Source organism: Melampsora larici-populina (genome assembly GCF_000204055.1).
Source record: "Melampsora larici-populina 98AG31 unplaced genomic scaffold MELLAscaffold_2, whole genome shotgun sequence".
In the NCBI taxonomy this organism is placed as follows: Eukaryota; Fungi; Basidiomycota; class Pucciniomycetes; order Pucciniales; family Melampsoraceae; genus Melampsora; species Melampsora laricis-populina.
The window spans coordinates 3,438,396-3,459,519 of NW_006768766.1; the positions used below are offsets into that span (position 1 = coordinate 3,438,396).

The 21,124-nt window shown below is 38.6% G+C and overlaps 5 protein-coding genes across 5 annotated transcripts; 3 read left to right on the plus strand and 2 right to left on the minus strand.

Moving 5' to 3' along the window:
• Positions 1-2,443: 2,443 nt before the first annotated feature.
• On the plus strand, positions 2,444-2,922 carry MELLADRAFT_32672 (uncharacterized protein; the record flags this gene model as incomplete). Its single annotated transcript, XM_007404413.1, has 3 exons — positions 2,444-2,525; positions 2,593-2,666; positions 2,779-2,922. 3 exons carry the CDS (start codon positions 2,444-2,446, stop codon positions 2,920-2,922), a joined length of 300 nt encoding a protein of 99 aa, XP_007404475.1.
• A 1,180-nt stretch (positions 2,923-4,102) lies between these two features.
• MELLADRAFT_102052 (uncharacterized protein) lies at positions 4,103-5,098 on the minus strand (the record flags this gene model as incomplete). The annotated part of the gene is made up of 1 exon (XM_007404504.1): positions 4,103-5,098. One exon carries the CDS (start codon positions 5,096-5,098, stop codon positions 4,103-4,105), a length of 996 nt encoding a protein of 331 aa, XP_007404566.1.
• A 1,620-nt stretch (positions 5,099-6,718) lies between these two features.
• MELLADRAFT_59311 (uncharacterized protein) lies at positions 6,719-7,311 on the minus strand (the record flags this gene model as incomplete). Its single annotated transcript, XM_007404503.1, has 3 exons — positions 6,719-7,002; positions 7,064-7,174; positions 7,242-7,311. 3 exons carry the CDS (start codon positions 7,309-7,311, stop codon positions 6,719-6,721), a joined length of 465 nt encoding a protein of 154 aa, XP_007404565.1.
• A 4,767-nt stretch (positions 7,312-12,078) lies between these two features.
• Positions 12,079-13,304, plus strand: MELLADRAFT_89353 (uncharacterized protein; the record flags this gene model as incomplete). Its single annotated transcript, XM_007404414.1, has 2 exons — positions 12,079-12,097; positions 12,175-13,304. 2 exons carry the CDS (start codon positions 12,079-12,081, stop codon positions 13,302-13,304), a joined length of 1,149 nt encoding a protein of 382 aa, XP_007404476.1.
• Positions 13,305-16,776: 3,472 nt separating this feature from the next.
• Positions 16,777-18,573, plus strand: MELLADRAFT_89354 (uncharacterized protein; the record flags this gene model as incomplete). The annotated part of the gene is made up of 5 exons (XM_007404415.1): positions 16,777-16,831; positions 16,905-16,934; positions 16,975-17,082; positions 17,143-17,987; positions 18,058-18,573. 5 exons carry the CDS (start codon positions 16,777-16,779, stop codon positions 18,571-18,573), a joined length of 1,554 nt encoding a protein of 517 aa, XP_007404477.1.
• Between the last annotated feature and the right edge of the window lie 2,551 nt (positions 18,574-21,124).

Below are 21,124 nucleotides of genomic sequence, written 5' to 3' on the forward strand. Positions count from 1 at the left end.
CACTGACGCTTGCGGATCGTGAATTAGTCGACCAAGAGCTGCAAAGGGTATTGACTTCTGCTTTACCAAATCACCGTTGTTTCGCATGCGAGTATTGGTAGAAAGATCTCATTTAGAAGGACTTTGATTTCTTCCTACAGTTAGCTAAGTTGTCAAAGTTGACATACATCCTCCAGAGCCTTAGAGAGATGGAGCAGAGAAGAGGGTGGAGGATAAACCCCAAACCCGGTACAGACTGTACAGACCTCAAAACCTATCTCAAACCCGGTACAGCTCATGCAGACTGTACGGACTGTACAAATCATCACTCAAAAAGTTGGTTTTGGAGGCCTTTGATACCACTTTTGTCGGTAGCATTGATTGTTTGACCAGGCAATTAGGCAATTTTCATACTTGATGAATTTATGACCCAAGGCCCAGATTGTCCATATAGGATCCTAAAGTGATTCATTCCAGGCTAAAGCGATTCATCCAGGCTGAAGCGATTCATCCAGGCTAAAGTGATGATTAAGGGGCTCTCGAGTCTCCTTGGTTGTGCGAAAAAAAGACCCTTTAAGGGTCGCTTCTAGCCTGGACTGTTGATTGAACTTCATATCACACGGATCTGGCCTGGTTGTGGAAAAAAAAGACCCTTCATAGTCAATTGATTGAGATTCATATCAGACAAATCTGATGATTTCTTTTGTATTTTTATGAAGTCTTACATATATAACTTCTTCCTTTTTGATAAACGTCTGTATCTCCTCACTGCTCATCTGTTCGCTTATTACTCTGATTGCTTCTCCTTTTTCATTGAAATTCAAATACCAATATTTCTTCCAACCTCACTGCACACTTCAATTCTTTCCTTTAGTACTTCTGTACGCTTAGGAAACTATTAGCTGCTCTTAACCTCCTTGCTGAAATTGATTCTTTCCTTTAGTACTTCCGTACGCTTAGGAAACTATTCAAAGAAGCTGCTCTTAACCTCCTTGCTGAAATTGATTCTTTCCTTTAGTACTTCCGTACGCTTAGGAAACTATTCAAAGAAGCTGCTCTTAACCTCCTTGCTGAAATTGATTCTTTCCTTTAGTACTTCCGTACGCTTAGGAAACTATTCAAAGAAGCTGCTCTTATCCTCCTTGCTGAAATTGATTCTTTCCTTTAGTACTTCCGTACGCTTAGGAAACTATTCAAAGAAGCTGCTCTCAACCTCCTTGCTGAAATTGATTCTTTCCTTTAGTACTTCCGTACGCTTAGGAAACTATTCAATGGAGTTGTTATTACCTCATTGCTGAAATTGATTCTTTCCTTTAGTACTTCCGTACGCTTAGGAAACTATTCAAAGAAGCTGCTCTTAACCTCCTTGCTGAAATTGATTCTTTCCTTTAGTACTTCCGTACGCTTAGGAAACTATTCAAAGAAGCTGCTCTTAACCTCCTTGCTGAAATTGATTCTTTCCTTTAGTACTTCCGTACGCTTAGGAAACTATTCAATGGAGTTGTTATTACCTCATACTATCATTCTTCTTTTGACTTTTTTCCCCTTTTTTCCTTCAGTACTGTAGTACACTTGGCGAACTATTCAAAGACATGTTAGTTTTGTTTACAATAACGGTGTTTTGATTTGTCTTTTTAATTCAAAAATAAACCATACCAAATATATTCTTGACGAATCAATTGTGAGGGACCTTGACCTCACACATCTAATTAAACATCCTAAGATGTTGATTGTACTCCAAAATTGTGTTTGCACGGGGTTGTAGAACACCGGGTTTGAGGTTAGGGGTTTGGGGTTACTGTACCGGGTTTGATGTTTGGGGTTTTGGATTGTCCTGCACCCTCCTCTCTGGTCCATCATGAGTCGTATGGCCGGTCTTTTCATAAATCCCCCGAAAATTTGTTCTCACTTTCAGCACATCTGGTTATGTTTATATATCTCTCACTCACAATGTAACGTTCTTATCTATTATTATCCCATCATGACTTCTTTGGTTTTACAAAGTTCAATCATGCCTTGTCCTTAATAAACACCACTAGTAAGTCATCTCTTCTCAATCATCCTTCTTTCTGTTACTCGTTCCATCTGTCTAGTATCTTTAACACCGCCGTTTGAATACACCTTATTCGTTTCCACTACTTTACATGTGAAATCTTTCAACTTCATCATATCCCATATGTATTTTGTGTCTTTGTTATCTCTGTTCCTCAAATATAACTGATAAGCTTTTGATTCTTATCTTCCCAGGGACGTAATGGTTTCCAGAGTATATTTTTCGTTCCACCTGAATGGTGCTCCCCCTACCCTGAGGGAGTGGTCTGTCAATTGATTATCCGGATCTGATCTCGACCACACTTTCCGACAAGTACTTATAAAATACGACTTGGTCAACTTGTCAAGACAGGCAAAACTGAAATGCTTTGCCGGATCTATCCATTCCAAGGTTTCACACACAGCTTTTCATATGTTTTTGCATAGGTTTCACTTTATAATTTCATCTCACATACATGGTCCATTGGTTGCTGTCGTGGTTCACAATGTTGCTAGTAAGTATCAAATCTCTAAAGTGTTCTTTGATTGATGATACAGTTCTAATTCATGTACTGTCTATAGATTGGACATCTTTCATGAACAAATCTAAATGGGTTGATGATGTAAGAGCCGAGCATGGAAACGACGTGATCGTAGTACTAGGGAAAAAGACAGATATGGGAGACAAATAATTTCTAGCACATTTCCCTCCTACTTTTAAATGATCAAACTTCTGATAGTCTATGCGTTTGAATCTATTTGAAAAAGAGACAAGTCTCGAGTGATAACACTGAGAAGAAGGCAAAAGAATTAAATGTAATGTTTATTGAAACAAGTGCTAAGGCTGGACATAATGTTAAGACTCTTTTAAAAAAGTACTGGAGCTCTTCCTGGGATGGACACTTCATCTGACGGTCAATCAACAAACCATAGTATGTAATTCAATTTTTCACTCTGATCACTCTTTTATCGATTCCTCTGACCTGTACTTGTTTTTTGTCAACACAGTGATTGATGTATCTATTGCACCTGCTATTCACAGAGAAGAAGGGGGATGTGGATGTTGGTAAGATAAAAACCAAAAAAAACTACAACAAAAATCACAATGATTGTATTACATGCTTTTTTTACTATTCTCCTTAATCGTCACATTCGAACTATTCCGCATTAACAAAATCGTTTGATGAGATCGTCTGAATCATGTTGTTTTATATTACAGAAAAGCATCTTCTTATCTTTGAGAAGTTAATTGTTTTTCTCTTCTGGTTCATTTACCTTACGTATTTTTTGATAGCAATTGATTATTTTGGAAAATAGACACTACCTTATATTCCATACATGCCATACAGAATGCTCAGTTTTGAACCTAGGGAATTTGATTGGTTTCCAATGTCTACTGATAATGGTCAGGAGTAGATTTACCCAGTCAAGGGAAAACCGACAGCTAAACAATCAGGTAGCTCATCTTTTGAGTTTTAAGATGGTGGCCTGGTCTGTTGAAGAGCAATAGAAAAGACCCAGCTTTTCAAAACGGTCATGTCTAGTCTTTCAATTTAGAAGTGGGATGTGTTTTTCTCAGGTGGAGATATGTTTAGTCAAGAAAGTATGCAATTTGATTTCAAAGTATGGATTTTGAGGATATTGATCAGGAAGAGATCCAAGATGAATGAGTTGATCAATAAACCATTATGGATCATAAGGGAATCAAGCCATAATATCGTGATAATTCTGTTATCCTTCAATTGAAATTCTATGGTCCGCTTCTCCAATTAACTCTACAGTCTGCTTCAACATAACTGGTTGCGACCTGCAAGCCAAGTTTTTATTATTGAAGCATCACCTGGCAACTTATTTTATTGAAATGCATTTTTGGACGAACTAACTCTCAAGTTTACATTGGATGTTTTTTGTTATTTGAAAGATTCACTTGTATTGTTATCCGTGTCGACTGAATTATCGTGAAAAAAAATCATCTGATCATTATCAAACTATGAAGAAACTATGTAACATCTCTATACAGGATTTTATCCTTTGGTAAATCAACTAATGGAGTGAAGCCCATTGAACAATCCCAACTTTCCAGAATAACCATTCAGACTACAGCAAGGGGTGGCTTATAATTAAACCAGGAATTCAAGTCAGTCCAAGCATCTTTGATACCCAATGATAATGTACAATGTATGATCTTCACCTCAAATCTTGAGATAGGGAAAGAGCTGTCTCTTTTCATATCATGCTCTTCAAAGTAATCTCGTGGGATTCTAATGATCTTGAGACTGGCCCATATCCCTTTTACTTCTTCAGTTAGCCGTGGACTACCGTTTAACCATGTCAAGGACTCAAGTCTGGGACACATAGAAAATACATTGATAAACCGATGGCTTCCGTGAAAAGTGAGATGTCGCAGGTGATTGAAATCTTGTGCCAGAGTCACTGTCTCTTGCTGGTAATTAAATTCAGAAGTTGCGAGGTTCAGGACAATCAAGCTTTGATGGAAGATATGGCAAAATTCTAGAAGATTTCTCTCGGGAAACAGTGAATTCGTTGACAAAATGATGGGCTCAATTGTCAATTCATGAAGGTGACATCGCCATTCAAGATTGATCCAGTCGGTATTAAATGACTTGAGGTAACGTATATCGAGATTTTTGAGGGAAAGACGTGACACAAGTGCTGTGCCCAGGTCAGATGTATGTCCGAGTTTCTCAGTGACATGACCGATGTTATATCCACATAAGACAATTGTGTTTAGGTTGAAAAGCTGGCTGATGATCCGGGCCAGAAATGACTCTGAGATGTGTGCTACTTCGGTGGTCAAGAATTTGAACGTCGATAGATTTTTGAAGGTAGTGATTGTGAGCATCAGGCAATTGAGTTGCGGCCAAAGAGCTTCCTGTTTGATCAATTCAGAATGACTAGCATCAAGTCGAGAGCTAATCAAGTCAAGGCAAATGTTACATTCTTGTATTCGGTTTGCTGAAACACTCCGAAACATGGTTGTTGCAAGGTGGATCATCTTTGAAGGTGTTGTTGTTTTGAGCCAGACTTTCGCGGACATAGCATCATCCTCATTGCTTGGACTTGACATGTGCAAGTTCAGGATTCTGGTATAGTGTTTGTTGAGCTGAAATTCGACATTCAATTTCTCTGTCTGGCGCACAGTATTACGGTTCAAGGTCTTTCCTGTGGATGTAATGCTTAGCACCTGCAAATAGTAAATGACCTAATCAGAACTGGTCAATTGGGGCCAAAACAGAAGATCATTGATTCCGCACCTCCCATGTAAGGTGTTTCAAATGTTCATAGGTGACCTTGTTCACTGTCAAAAGGGATCCAAGCCTACGATCTAGACATGTGGTATGATTTTGTCAGGATGCTGTACAGAAGCCAAAAAGCATGGAGCGGAAATAGGATTTGTCATACTTTCTCTTGCCCGTCCATTTTGAGGTAGACTGGTTGTTTGTGGAATGCCTTCGTTAATGGATTTCAAATCGTGAGAAATGATCTGTACATAAATTTCTGCAGGAAGTCTTGTAATAAAGTGGGTATTTGAGGAGCTATCCATTATCTGAGGGAATCAGAAGAAGTCGAGAAATATCAAGATTCAGGCAGTTAAGTAGTATGTAGAGGCAAATTTCAGATTGTCTAAAGTTGTGAGGTAAGTTCTAGAAAGCTTGTTCTTTACAATTAGATTGATCACTGTGTGCGCACTTTTCTCTCAAGGATGCCTGTAGCACTCAAGTCACAGTTCAGTAGGGAAAGGATCAAGAAGATGTGAAAAGGCAGGCTTTTTCAGAACAAAGGTGCTTCAGGAATTTTGAAAGTCAAGGTACTAGGGCAACCAAGACAATAGCTCGAAGTCTTATGATAGAGGTGTATGAATATATCAAGTATTTGGCATTCTTGAGGATGACTTTTGTTGTATCATTTGATCCAATTGATTGTTTGTTTCAGTTTAAGGAACCAGAGATTAATTAGACGTAAACAGTAAGCTATCCATACATGGTCTTGAAAGCCAATCACTCACAATCATGAATTAGGATGTGTTCAAATTTGGTGATGATGTGTCCTAGACACACCAATAAACTTCCTTGATTGTTTTTGATACAACTGAGTCCTTTTTCTTTTATAAAGCTTCATGTTCATGGAAATCTGTATGGGGCTCAAACTTATTTTGTCATCAAGTAGTAAAACTTGAATTGGTCGCAGTCAAAGAGTCAGAGGGGGACTTGTCAGACCCACGGTTGAATGATATTGACCATTAGGGTATTGACCTGAATGATGGGTGTTGATGGTTACCTAGAACTGAAAAAATGTATATTGTGCGGTGAGCCTGGATTTAAAAGACCAGCACTTTGTAAATGGTACCCAAGGGTGATGAGGGAATTGATTGAATATGAAGATTAAATTGTAAGAAGCACATATTTGGTCAATGTGGTCAGTTTGGTCATTCTGATTTTACCGTTCACAATTCACAAACGTGTATGTTTACCCCCAACTTGGGTCAATTCTCTACAACTGTGATGATTTTTTCTATTCTAAAAGACGACTTCATGGTATAATTGAAGAGACATGAAAAATGACAATCTCATATAAATTTCTAAGTACAAGCTTAACAATGCATCTTGAAAGATTATCAAACATGTAGTAGAACAAAACAAGAAACATTTGAATGACCTATTATTTTGTCTTGAAATAGACATCAGTCTTATTGATTGCTACAAGAAGCTTGATTATTGGTTTTCGTATTATAATCAACCTTTGGGTCATGACTATTCTCGTATTGTGCCTCAATAATCTTATCTACATCCTCAAATGCTTCCGTAATCTTTTTAAAAACACTGTGGTGTCCTGTAATCATGGCCTTGGCAACACACAATTCAAGGATCAAATTGTGTATCTTTGCTTCCAACGCTTCAACTTTGTGCTCAAGCAAGTGAGTCTTTTCCCCTGTAAGGTTTAGACCAGTGTAAAGATGATCAATCTTGCACCCTAGAAAAACAACCAGTTAGCTGTGACGGGCAAATGAGAAAACCAAATCACCAATACACACCATGATGTTCTTGTTCTTGTGCCGATTTTTCATACACCTCAAGAGTTTTTCCTATAACAGCAAGTGTGCGTTGGATCTGATTAGCACAATCCAGCAACATCTCACCATGAGCTAAAAAGAGATTCATCAAAACGTCAGAGAATGGTAGATATAGACACAGCCCAATGAGAGATCTCACGTGTGGTTTGATTGTATCGTTGTTCAACATCAATGTTGACTTCCTCATTTGGTCTGGTGGTTTGTGACATATCAGCAATAGTACCAAAATCGTTTTTGTAACTGTATGTGATCAAGCAGATCCGAAATTATAAGACCGTAAGTGTCAGAAAAAAGATGTTCGTTGATATATGTGACCAATATCTTTAAGGAAGGCAGCTATTCAATGAAACGATGAGCCTTTTACGTACTGGAACTATATCAAGAAAAGGAGAAGCTCAGGAAGATGATGAGCAAGTCTAGGGAAACCATAATGGTCAGTACTTATGTTGAATGATGGAGTTGTCTCTGGGTTGTGTGGGCTTTCAAATCACGTTGATCAAGGGGTGGAACTCAGGGGTATGGTACTGTCTCAAAGACATGACTTGTTTGTGTCTTCTTCCAACAAGTTCTTGCCTATGCTTTGTGTGTTGATCATCTTGTTGAGAGACAAATTGACTTCCATAGAAAGCTTTGGAGTATTCTGTATAACTGACTATGTGCTCATCATCAAGAATTGTTTGTTCTTTTGCCCTTCTCCTTTTGTTCATCAGAAGTGTTATCTAATTCCTCTTTAATAAAGATATCTCGTGACTCAATATGTAGAACTTAATACGTGCAAGATAAGAGTAGCTTATATTGCACTCAAGTGGCTCATAGTGCGATAGATAAATGGTGATCCATCTGAAAAGTAAAACGGTGGGTGGATGTTTCAGAAATACATGAATTTGTTTGTTCTCTGACCCTTCATAGTACGATAAACAAAATATTGGACATCATAGACGTAAAACAGTTAATAAGTGTTCCAGAAATACATGCATTTGTTTGTTCTTTTGCCCTTCTCCTTTTGTTCATCGGAAGTGTTATCTAATTCCTCTTTAATAAAGATATCTCGTGACTCAATACGTACTTGTCACCTAGCAAGAAAACGAGAGTAGCTTATATATTGCACTCGATGATTCTTTTTTAAATAGATAAAGGATTAGTCATGGACAACAGTGCATGTATGTTTCAGAAATACATACATTTCTTTATTCTTTTTTTACTGTTCTGTGGACTGTGCTAACATCCGTTGATCAAATTGGTTTTGATCATTTCCAATACATATTGACAATTTTTTTGAGTCTTGTGATATCTCTCCGCCGTCACCCAATAACTTCAACATATCATCTAAGACTAAAGAACTTGATATCAAGGTTAGTCAATGTAGAAACCTCTTGAAAAATCGAATACATTCACCTCAAATTGGCAAATTCTGATGATTATAACTTTGTCGTTGCAGACAATTCAATGGAAAATAATACCGAGTATAATGAAATCCTGAAGAAGAAAATATATCACTTAGATCAGTATCAAGAAAACATCTTGAAGACTTTATCTAGGGTGAATCCAGGTGCAATGGATATTGAAGCCGAGAAGAAAGAGATTGAAGAGAAATACCGAATGTGGAAACAGAATCTTTTAGAAAAATATGCAGACCATTGTGAGTATTTTCATTTATCGGCTTGAAATCACACTTTTGAACCTGAAAACATATGAATTTTTACAGCCTTAATGGACCAAAAACCCTAATCATTCTGAACAAAGGATGCATATATAAGAGCCCGATCTTACTAAAAAGCTCACCATATTTTGGATCACAATCAAAATTCTACTCAGAACTTTTATTTATGTACCTTCAAGATATTGTAACATTCTCAAAGGATATTATAACACGTTGGAAAAGCCCAGAGAAACAACCAATATCCACCATATCTCCCCATCCTGGTAAAGTATCAACAATCATTTCTTGTGTGACCGTATCAGTTTTTAAACCATCCAAAAGAGCTGTATATATTGAATTCTGACTGTAATAGTTATCCTACCACGTAGTCAGCATATCCGTATTGGTCATAGTAACCATGCCTCTGCTTTTTTTTCTCTCACTGCTACTTTTCTTGTTTTATCATTGTCCCCAAGCAGTGCACGAGAGTCGCAAGCCTGCTGCTACCTTTCGACAGGTGCTTTACTTTCTTTCATCACTCTTTAGTGATTATCTTGCCTTTGCGCTCATACACATCACTAACAAGTGATTCTTATCAGTCACCTCCCAGTTCCTATTTTATCAATATACTCAGTGAGGTTGTAGGACTTTATCAGTGTTACTTTTTTGTTCTTGTAGGCTAAGTCCTACAAGTTGACCAAGGTTTAGTTCTAAAGTTTTGTCACGGATTCTGGAAATCAATTTCAGGATCAAATTCTGGAAATTATCCATGTCTCAAGTGATCTGTCACCACATGTATATTGTAAGTTGGAACAAGTTTTAACTAAGGGGAATAGGTGTTCCGGCTTAGTGGGATCTGTGAAATCCGAAAGATGCTGTGCGAGTTGATTTCATCCTTTTCCAAGTTCTTATGACGGATGGTAAAGAGCTCTTTGTAAACGGTTTTCAAGAAAAGCTTATTCTTCATCTATTGTCTCTGCGATTTTACAAAGTTGTTCTTTACTCAGTTTCTTTTATCATTTTAAAAGTTCATCCATAACGGTTATCAACAAAAACCATTCTAATTCTTCTCGTCCTTTTAATTTAAAAGTTGTTTTAAGATTTTTTGTTTCCCACCATCCCACCCTTTACGTTGTAGCTTGTTTTGTATTGTAGTGTTAGCCACCCCTCGGGTCTCCGGTTCTTACTTGGGAGTATGATCGGATTGCAGGCGGAAGTCCGATCTGGTGTGCGAGGCTGGAGGTAGGCAGCTGGAAATTCAAAGACAGCCCAATGCGGACGAAATCGAATTTCTCGAGTCTGGCCAAAGCCACGAGGACAGATCTGGCTGAAGCAAAATTGTCAAGAAATATGGTCGGTCGTTCGGCGTTCTGAATGTGTAAAACACAAATGCTGACCCAAGCCATGAGCTCGTTTAGAGACTGCCTCACCATTCAACACCCCTTTTACGTTCAACAGAAAAGTATCTCCTCAAGAAGACTTTCAAGCCACGATTTGATGTGAGTGCATGCAAGATTATACATATATTCATCATCTGAGTACAATGTGACTCAAAAGTACTAGTGACTCACAATACTCCTCAATTTCTGGTATACCACATCGGGAAAAATGGAAACAATTGATGGTCATTCAAAAAGTCAAAGATGAATTCTAATCTCAGCATAAAGGAGAACCGCATCTAGTTGACAGTGTTCTAATACGTTTTCTATGTATCAGAATATGGACTTTTACTAAGGTACAATAAAAAGGTATGAACTACTCCTTCAAAGAGTACACGAATCATGAAAAAAGAAAGTTAAGAAAAAGATAACTTTTTGTCCTAAACTCATTGAAATTGGAAGAAGAGAATTGAGAAAATGAAATAAAAATGAAACGAGGATGATTGAGTGTGAAACAATGGAAATATACAACGGTTTTTGAAAACAACATAGCCTTGAAGATAGAAGGAGGTTTGGGCGTTGACAAGACTTGAATTCGGATTTGGTTCCTCTCAACTTTAAGATTCAGCGCTGCCTTGATACGCAAGATCAAATGGCTGAATCCGTTTCAATGAAATGCTTCCTCATCAGATGAGTTCATAGGCCTGACTCCAATTGAGGGAAACACAGTAGGTGAAGTTTGCGATATGAAGAGGCAGTGGAGGTAGCAATTGAATTTCCACAAATGGAGATTTGTAAAGCCTTGTGAATCTCTACATTTGTGAGAGATGTAGGATAGGCAAAATTATCAATATCTCAGCCGGTACCTTTTTTGTCAAGAATGGACAAATGATCAAATCAGGCTGAATAAGAAAGAACACGTAAAAAGGTCATCAGGACAGGTAAAGGCTACAATACCAAGTTGGCAGTGCAGAAGACAAGAATGGAACTATTTGAGAAGGAATGGAAATTGAGTTGATGATGAATCAGATAAACAAGATCAGCTTGGAGAAACCGTGGTGAAAGAATCCTATCCACTGGTAAACAAATCACCGATTTTGATAAATTTACCACGGTCCCTTGCTCTCCTCATGAGCTTGATTGTTTATGATTTTGAAGACAATGGGGTGTAAGATTACTGACGATATCTCTTTTCACCAAAGTTTTGGCCCTTTTCTGAGACACAGGAATGTAACAGAAAAGGAGATGAGGTCGAAGACAATGTAGGAGGATTTCTTTGGCCTTGGAACACAGAAAGCTTGATTGGAGAAAAGATATCAACTTGCTGAATTGCTTACAAGGTTGATTACCCTTTGATTATCAAATAGGAACTCCTTTTCAAAATCAGGTCAATCTTGCTTCCCCTTTGAGCCATAACAAAACTTGTTCAGTTTCAATCACAACCCAGGTCCCTTATCTTTGATTCTGATAGCATGTTGTTTGTGCTTATGATGGAAGTGAAAGAAGTATTTTTGAAAGATATGGAATAACAATGGAAGAAACCCACCGGATTACAACAGAACCTTGCATCCTTTGCTCTCCTCACCTGTTTCACGTCAATTTTTTACTGCCCTTTTGATGTTAAGCACTTTGTATGTATCAATAGATGTCAGTTTTCTAGACACTCCAAACTCCGCATGCTGGTTTCATTTCTTCCAATAACGTTTTTCTCTTCTGATCACTACTCACTTGGTCCTGTTTAACTTTCAATCGCTGCGCCATTGAATTATATATCCACCTTCCACGTCTCTACGACTATCTCATCCTCAACCAATTATCCAGTCTGGTTACTGGGTTTACTGTATCATACACAGTTTTTGCAGCTTTTCTCGTTCCCAACTGTTGTGTTCCAACTGCAATTTTTTTACAAAATCTGCGGCGTACTCAGAGTCTTGTTTCATATTGACTAGTCAAAGCCAATGGTATTGCCATCAGAAAGTAAGTATATGGGCTTCTTTATCTACTCCCGCTCATATGTACCCACTTTTTTCTGAAGTTCCAAATTTGCCATGTAGTAGATTCGATGTATCGGAAACATAATCAATCGGCACTCTCCGTCAAGTCTCAAAATAAAGCTGTCGCCAATTGGTTGCCTGACTCAAATTCGCGTTATGCCCAAGCGTATATTGATTTTGTGAAATACTTGCTTGGACGGATCAAGCCAAAATCACCTTACCCAGAAGGCCCTACCGCCAGTGAATTAGAAAAGCTACCCGATCTGTCTTATGAATATATCATGAATGATCAGCGGGTCTTCAACATCCCCTTACAATCAGCTAGTCCAACTCACGAAGACCCTCGGATCTCTCCTCGACAGAAGGACTGCTGGATTCGCTACAAACAGCTGTTCTTGCTTGACTTGACAATATTTGGTATTGAGCGTGCAACTTTGGCTATGGATCAATCCGAAAATATTCCTTGGAACCAAACGGTCTTATCATTTATAGTCAAGCATTCTCAAGTGGCCCGAGCAAATGGCGCATTCTCCCAATATCTCATTGACCCTAAACATGATGGGGATATGCTTGCTCTTGGACTCTTTGAACGTTGGATGCGTGGACGTTGCCAGGATATTGGAATAAAGACCAGAAATCCCGCTTACCAAGCAAAAGAAAAAAAGAAAAAAGATAAAGCCAAGGTCCGTATGAGATATCACCCAGGTTTTCAAATACAACAGATTCATGGACCTGATCACTTCTATCCACAATTCCAGCTCCTCAAGTACCGACGAAACACAATCAAAGAATGCTTGAAGCTTGACCCCGATGCCATAAATAGTATACTTTCGGACTCAAAATGCTGCTCTGATACTGAAGAAGATGAAACCAAACAACCGCGTGCAGTTGGGATTCATTGGAGGAGCACAGAGTACACTGCAGTCTTACATCTGATTGATAAGCTTTCCTACAAATACCAGAAGGATTTGCGTGGTGCGCGATGGGCTGCACGTCGCTTTGATGCAAGAAGAAAACCAGCGATTCGAGTGCAAGGCATGAAATGTGTCAAGAAAGGATTACCAGAGAATTTCTATTCTCCGACTTTTCTCTCGCAACTTACACTGACAGAGAGATCCTGTCTCACCAATATACCCCCGTCTGAGGCTCTAGAGACACTGAAGCTCAAAATTTGTGCAAGTTTACCATAGTCTACACATATCTCCATCATGTATCATTGATCATTATGATACTCTTGTGTGCTATTCAATGTTCTCTCATCCCTATTACTGCAATAGAAACTCTTTTTTTCATGTTTTTTTAATGAAAAGTGATGCAAACAAAAAACAGGTTATGTTCACTTAAAGATTGTGAAAACAATTCGAATTGGTATCTTATTGCAATGCTATCATCATAACATTAATACAATGAATGAACAATCACTACAATATATAATACAAAAAATCTCAATGCCTTGCAAATCCAATTCTCAAAGGAACAGTTGAAATAAACCAAACCAAAACTTATGCAAATAAAAAAAACACTATTATTCAATCTTCTGATGAATAATGTATAGGAGAATCAGGTTTAGAGGCACTGGGACTAGGAAAAGGAGGTCTGGTAGGTGTAGTGCTTATACCACCTTCAATCACTAAAGGTATCATTCCTGCTCTGTATATTACAAAGAAACAATCATTATAGTATCAAAAAATGCTCATTTTTTCAAACAGAATAAATAAGCAAAAAGATAAATGATAACCTGAGTTGGAATTGGCTATGACCAATAGCTTTTGATAAATAATTAGCCATACCAGAATGAGTTGTGATAGAAACATCTGTACTCCCACCCCCCCAAAAAAAAGAAAAAATTGTTAAATCAAGTTCAGAATGTTTTTTCATGTGTTTTTTGGTTTTGAATTTTCATAATGTTCATATTGGAACTTACAAGTATGTTTTTGACCATCTGAATCATTAGGTGATTAAATAAATGCTCAAGTGATTCATAAATTCTCAAATCAAGTTGTTGACTAGTTTCCTAAAGGAAAAAGAACAACAAATCAGAAAAAATATAGATGAGTAAATCAAAATCAAACCAAAATTTCAAAAAATAATGCAGATTTTTCTTTGGTTGAAAAGACAAAGTTTCTTACATAAGCTTAAAGAACTTTGGGCCACAATGATCAATTTCATTAAACCCATTTTCCCATTTTCAAATTTTCAATTTTCAATTTTCAGAATCTCAAAAACTGCTTTATGACTTCTTCTTAATTCAAAAGTATGTAAACCTTGCAAAGAAAAAATCTCAATTTAAAAAATCAAGAATTAATTTTACAAGAAAAAAGTTGAGTATAACTTTCTGCTAAAAAATGTATGCGTATCTATATTTTAAAACTGACTTTTCAAAAGTCCAAAAAAATATCAAGACTTTTCAAGCAAAGCAAACTAACTTTTAGAATATATGTGCACATATGAGAGAGTAAGAAAGAGATAAAAGAAAAAAGGAGTTTAAATGATATGACTGTATCTTGAAATTAGTTTCTTTGACCTTCACATAAATTTAATAAGTCAAGTTAAAAAATATTGAGTTTCTGGATATTTCCACCCTCTCACCCCCCCTTGATTCCTACACCTGATTTGACAACAACTCACCAGGAAACAAATTGTTTGAGATGTCAATTCCCATGATCATAAGTAGCAGATCTAGATTACTTCATCTAAGATGAACTTCTTGAAGGTCTACAATCAATATATAAACAATTCTCCCACACACTTGCCAATGAATGGATATTTTAATTTTCTTCATTCTCATACTCAGCTTTTAACTAAAGAAAAAAAGTCATTTCAAACTTTAGTCATATTTTGAATGGTTCATCTAAAAATCAAAAATCACTCAACTTTTTCAATTTTGGTTCATTGTTGTAAAAATGATCTGAAATGAAACACTCCTAGTTGTAAATCACAGATAAACCAATAGTAATATAAGCCAATTTGTTTTTATTGAGTTTAATCACATAGTAAATTCCAACCACCAAAGTTAGAGCTGATAAGATTGCAGTAACAACTGAGAAGATAAAAAATGTAAAACAATCTTGTCTTCCAATGCAATTGTTTAAAAATGTACAATGAAGATATAATTGTTTTACACAATTGTTGCATAATGAACAGTGTGAGATTTGGAGTGTTTAATAAGTTTGACATCTGGGGCTCCCTGATATTTCTTGAAAAGTAGATCAAAACAGATCATCAGAGATTTAGATATCAGACAATCTGCAAGATCAATCATTTGTGATATTCTTCAAAATGAATACTTCTTGAAGTATTGAAATAGAGGCAACATTGAATTAAGAAATATGATGGATTTAAATCTAATCATGATAGATTGATTACCAATATATATGCAAAGTGACTTTGCAGATCTTTGCATTTGATGATGCCAACAATGGTCTTTACTAACCCCAAGCTCATCATCTTTGAAATCTGAATGAATTTCCATATCTTCAAAGTGAGGTTCAGGAGCCATTCAACAAAGAATCACCCTGTCCGCCTGAGGTGCTCTCAACGACGAGAGCAAGCCGTGCCATCCTTCAAAACATCCTGAAATAACCCCAGATTTCCTGTGAAAGGACTTTACAGCTTAGCACCTTTGTTCCTAGGCCTTCCTAGCCCCCCGTAAAATCACAGACTCTTTTCTTGAACATTCTCATCAATTCCCAAAGAGTCGTGATCTCAATTTCAATCTTCATCCCTTCTCAGGTTACAGTGTTCATAGAGCACTCAATCAAATGACTCGGGTGAGTATATTTTGTTTCATGATAATATCAAATTACGGTTTTGTGTAGTCTTGAAAACAGTTCAAGATTTGGTGTTTTTCTTGATCCGTTAGACCAGCTCAGCTGATCATTCGGATTTTCCAACCCGATCGACTTGGTCACCGTACGATACCAGTACCGTCTTCGTGGCGGTCTTGATGATAAGCCTGCTGCCTTACTAATGTTATATCTCACTCTTGGTCTGCTCACCTCTCAATCTCCTTGTTATCCATCTATTCATGCCACTCCGTAATACTTTGCTTTTGATTATGTCCGTGTATGGGTTCAGTTCTTTGTCGGACCCAAGCTACAAGAATGGCTCAACCAACAAAAAGGATCAATCTCAGAGACGAAATTTAAATCAAATTGAATATGTAAATATCCTCAACAAAGAAAGAACAAGTTTGGCTCTGTGTGGCAAAAGCGATCATTAAACTCGCCGAATGCCGTTGTGCTCACAAAATCTGATGCTAGGTAAGAATCTGTGGTCTGTGCTTGATGCCTTTGATAGACCCGCATCCTGAAAGGACAGTCAACAAGATCTTCGGCATAGGTTAACTTTAAGATGTGGCCGTGAGTTCAGGTTTCTGTTTTTCATCTCAAAGCTATCGTTCTCCTTCACCTTCAAATTTCACTTCTTTAACTCACAGTTGATCTGATTTTTATTTCTTTTTTTTCTTCGTCTCAGTCGTATCTTTCATCATCACTGGCTGGCCAGAAGTTCTTTTCAAATTTTTCTCGAGTCATCTTATTGATCCTGGTGGTCACAGTCTCCTACGGTCTCTCTTTCTGATTTAATAATATATTCAAACTTCCTTCGTATAGTCAACCACATATTAAATTCATTACATTAAATTCATTACACCTTCTGCAAATGGAGATTGATTTGAGTAGCACAAGTTCGACTGGGACACAGCAAAATACTGATGGTCAGTGTCTGGCTGAACTATATCCAAATTGAATCTGGTCCTGATTTCTATTATTTCATTTCACTTGTCACAGGTCGTAGCAAACGGCAAAGGGTAGATGATGGTAAGTCGATGTGATTTGAATCCACAGACTTCAGATCTAGAATCTAACACAGGTGTTGGTTTCTCAGATGGTTCCAGCCCGCGACAGAGAACACCACCGATCAATTATGATTCTGATGACTCTGTGGATCCCAACGACAGCGACTCAGGTAAGTAGTGCACTGTTCCTTTAAAAACGGGCTTGAACTGACTCAGATTTTTCCGACCAGATGGTGAACTCACTCCTGCTGAAATAGCCAGTCAAAAGCGCAAACTGAAGGCAGGGCGAAAGTTGGCACAGGAAAAGCGAGACCGCGATTCGATGGTCGGTCTATTGGCCAACTCGCATTCGACACCTGGAGCGGCAACTGCCTTAGCTAGAGCCATTCAAGAATATGTGAAGATGATGCTTGGGGTGTATCGGAAATCACGCTCAACCTCTTCTAGTTCCGAACCTTCCCTCCCTGATCCACCGACCGAAGATGAAGTTCGCAATTGGGCAACTCGTCAGGAGTCTCGTCAGGACGCTATCAAGAACGCAATGGACCGTGCTGTGAAAAAATACCTCTCAAAGAAACCTGCCGACTTCAAACCGAATCGAAAGCAAATCAGGACTGTTGAGAAAGATGCTGCTCAGAAGGAAATGCTCTCGGCTCCATTGTGTCCTGTTAAGTTCGCCTCTCGTCTCTCGTTTAAATTTGGATCAAGGTACGATCATCGGTGGGGAACTCTATGCGAAGGTGCACTGGCTTTGGCAGGCTTTCCTCGTTGCACTTTTGACTGGAACGGCAAACCGGATTCTCCTTGGAACACAGCCATGTCGCGGATCATCCTTCAGGAATGGGAGAAGTGTCACGAAGCTCACGGTACAAAGGCTTTTGGAATTGTAGAATCTGGAAATACACCTGAAAACCGAATTGAGATTATCCGACGGTGGTGCGAGCATCAGGCTCCGAAGTTTCGCGAACAAGAAAAGTTGAGTTTAATGTCACAAACACCTGAGGGTAGGTTGCAAGCAGATCGGTTGCGCGAAATGTCCAAGAGTAAGGATAGACGCAGGCGAGCAAAAACTAGAGTAAGTTTGTTTGTTTTCCTGGTTATGCAGATGTTATATATGTTGTTGATTATCTATTTGTTCAAAATAGATTCACACGGCGCGCCTGGAACTGGCGCAAGGTATTTTTGGTGGAGCGTCACCCGAATACTTACTCTTATCTCATCCGGAGGTGCACTCTGAAGATGAAGTAGTGATTGTCAACGGCTCGGGATCACGGTGCAAAACCAGACTGGAATGGCGTAGCGGACCACTCGATACCTTTGTCAACCTCGTGGATCAACTTATCGAAGGGCAGGAGACTATTCCAAGGAAGAAGGCTCGCGCAAAGGCCATCATTGATCGTGGATCATACACTTCAAACGATCCGGATACTTTTCCACCTCAAAAGTTCCAGGAATCTCTTGTGTCAAATGCATGGCTTGATAAGATGTCAGGCATCGCAGTTGCAAACTTGAAACTAGTGAAGGCTGATTCAATCAACATTAAGAAATCAATCGAGATTTTGACTAATTTAGTATTGCCAAGGGGGGCTGCTCGTGTAGGTGGACAACCGAGTAGTAGTGAAGCGTCAAGTTCAACTCAGGTACCAATGATGACTCAATGATGGCGCTGGTAGCCTGCTTTTTATCTCTTTGTTCAAAGTAGGGTGGCTGTGATTACTTTGGTTATGTAAATAGTTTTGTTTTTTCTTTCCTCCTGTTCAAAACACCAGTGGTTTTTTTCTATCTTTATCGTTTTCTATCTTTACAAATATTTTACACTCATTTGGATTGTGTATGCTGCATTTTTGACGTACTCATTCCTATTTGTCAAGCGGATGTTTAGTTTGTTGTTGATGAATAGTGTGAAATGTGAGAAAAATGATTTCAAGGGTAACTTCAATTGGAAATGTATCCTTTGTGAGATTTGTCTCATGCTTTCAAAAAAGGACGACAAGGTCAAAGTTTTCCAAAAATGCCTTAGAGAAAAGCCATCTCATCCTCACATGGGTCTGTGTGATCATAACAATCAAGAAGCTATATGTGGAGAAATCAAAAAAACGAAGGGTGATTGCTGCCAAGATATCCGTTTGAGCGGATATTTTTCATTATTGCCCTTTCAACTGTTTCACCCTGTCTGAATTTCAAAAGGGTAAACCTGTCCATCATCTTCACTTTGAGTCTTCAAACGATTTCCACAAATGCTCGATTAACAAACTAGATACCCAGCCAAGAAATTCAACATCGTCTTTGGAAAAGTTTTTCAGAAGGTTCCAATCGTGGGTCTTCCTCAAGACCTTTTAGAAGTAAACTCAGACTGATCAGATTGTACCTTTTGCAAAAACCACAATCCGATTATCTTCTTCTCAAAGGGCAAGCATGGCAAAAATCGATCGAAATCACTTCTGTTGCACCTGCGTTCCTCTAGGGTGTAACACCGAAAGTTTCGAATACATGGGAGTCACCTACGTTGGGAAGCTATTCAACCGTTCAAACTACCCAAAACATCTTCATAAATCAACAGCTTTAAACGCAAATGAACAAGATCCGCTTCTTGAGGGGGGAAGTGGAGCCTTGAGATCGCAACCACCTTTAGCTCAATCTTATCAACATCCTCAAACCAAAAAAAGAAAGCATTCAGATTCACCGGCACCTCATAGTGAGAATGGCAGTGACGATATTAATCTTCGACCTCACAAGAATCCACGAACTACTAGTCCAAATCCCGTCGAGCTATCTATATCAACTACTCAAACTCCAAATGGGCTACCGACGGTCTTAACTTTCTCCACTGAACCGTTCAAAGTCCCTCTCACTTTTTTACAGCATCCTCACTGTGTTCAATCTATGTTTCATGTTTTGCATGACCATTTCATTGAGCACAAGAGTGTACGAGGTTCTCGCATTGCCCTTAAGATGGAACAATCAAAGGTCAAGAAATCTCTAGGCGACAATCCCCTGGCATCGAAGATATTACGAGAAATCCCTTTGACACTTGACAAACTCATCAAGACTTTTCGCTTAAACACCAACTTAGTCACTAATCTCTGCTGCTATGTATGCCGGAAACTTCATGGATTACTCGATCAAATCAATGAGCCTCTTATCACTAACTGCGACCATCTTCGATTTCCAAAGAAAACTTCTTCGAGTCTTCGAATAGTCTGTGATTTCCCTCTTTACGTACCTAGTTCTTCGGCCAGAAACAAACTCAGACCAACCTCAGTCTTCTATCACCAACGCTTCATTGAATGGATTGCGAAGATGCTATCGTTCCCCAAGTTTGAAAGTGCTCTTGACGAGCCTCTTTCTTCGCCTCGCCCTCCCAACGGTATCATGAAGGACATTTGGGATGGGAAAATATGGAAGACTTTCAAAGATGTTGACGGCAAGATCTTCACTCGATCCTCTGGAAACCTCGTATTTGGCTTCTACGCTGACTGGTTCAACCCTTGGGGCAAAAAAGCTGCGCGATCGTACTCATCAGGGCTGATGGTACTCATATGTTTCAACCTTCCACCCGATCAGCGATATAAATCCGAAAATATATTCCTTTATGGAATCACACCTGGTCCTCGTGAGACCAATTCAGATCAGATTGACCACCTAATCAAACCACTTTTCCACGAGTTCATCGACCTCTGGAGAGGAATCTATTTCAGCTCCACCTCACTTCACCCTCAGGGTCGCCTAATACGAGTTGCCATCTGGCCTTTGATTGCTGATGCCCCGGCCATGAAAAAGATCTCGGGGTTCACAAGTCATCGCTCCACCAATTTTTGCTCCCGTTGCTATATCACCTACCCCGAAATTGACGATGTCGATTATAAATCATACAAGGAACGCCATCCTATTTCGTACAAGACACAAAGTGACGAGTGGCTGAAGGCCAATGATTCGTTGGACCGTCACAAACTCGAGAAAAAATACGGTGTCCGATACACTATATTCTCTGAACTCCCTTACTGGCAACCAATCAACTTTCAAACCGTTGACATAATGCACAATCTAATACTTGGCCTTTTGGAAAGTTTCTCGACTTCTTATCTTCAGCTTGCTTCGGCTGGGGCAACTCTGAAGAACTTGCAGGATAAACAGACTCTTCAAGGTGTATACACTAATGTTACAAATCATAATGAATCCGAAACCGCAACATCCGATTCTATCCCTGTCACT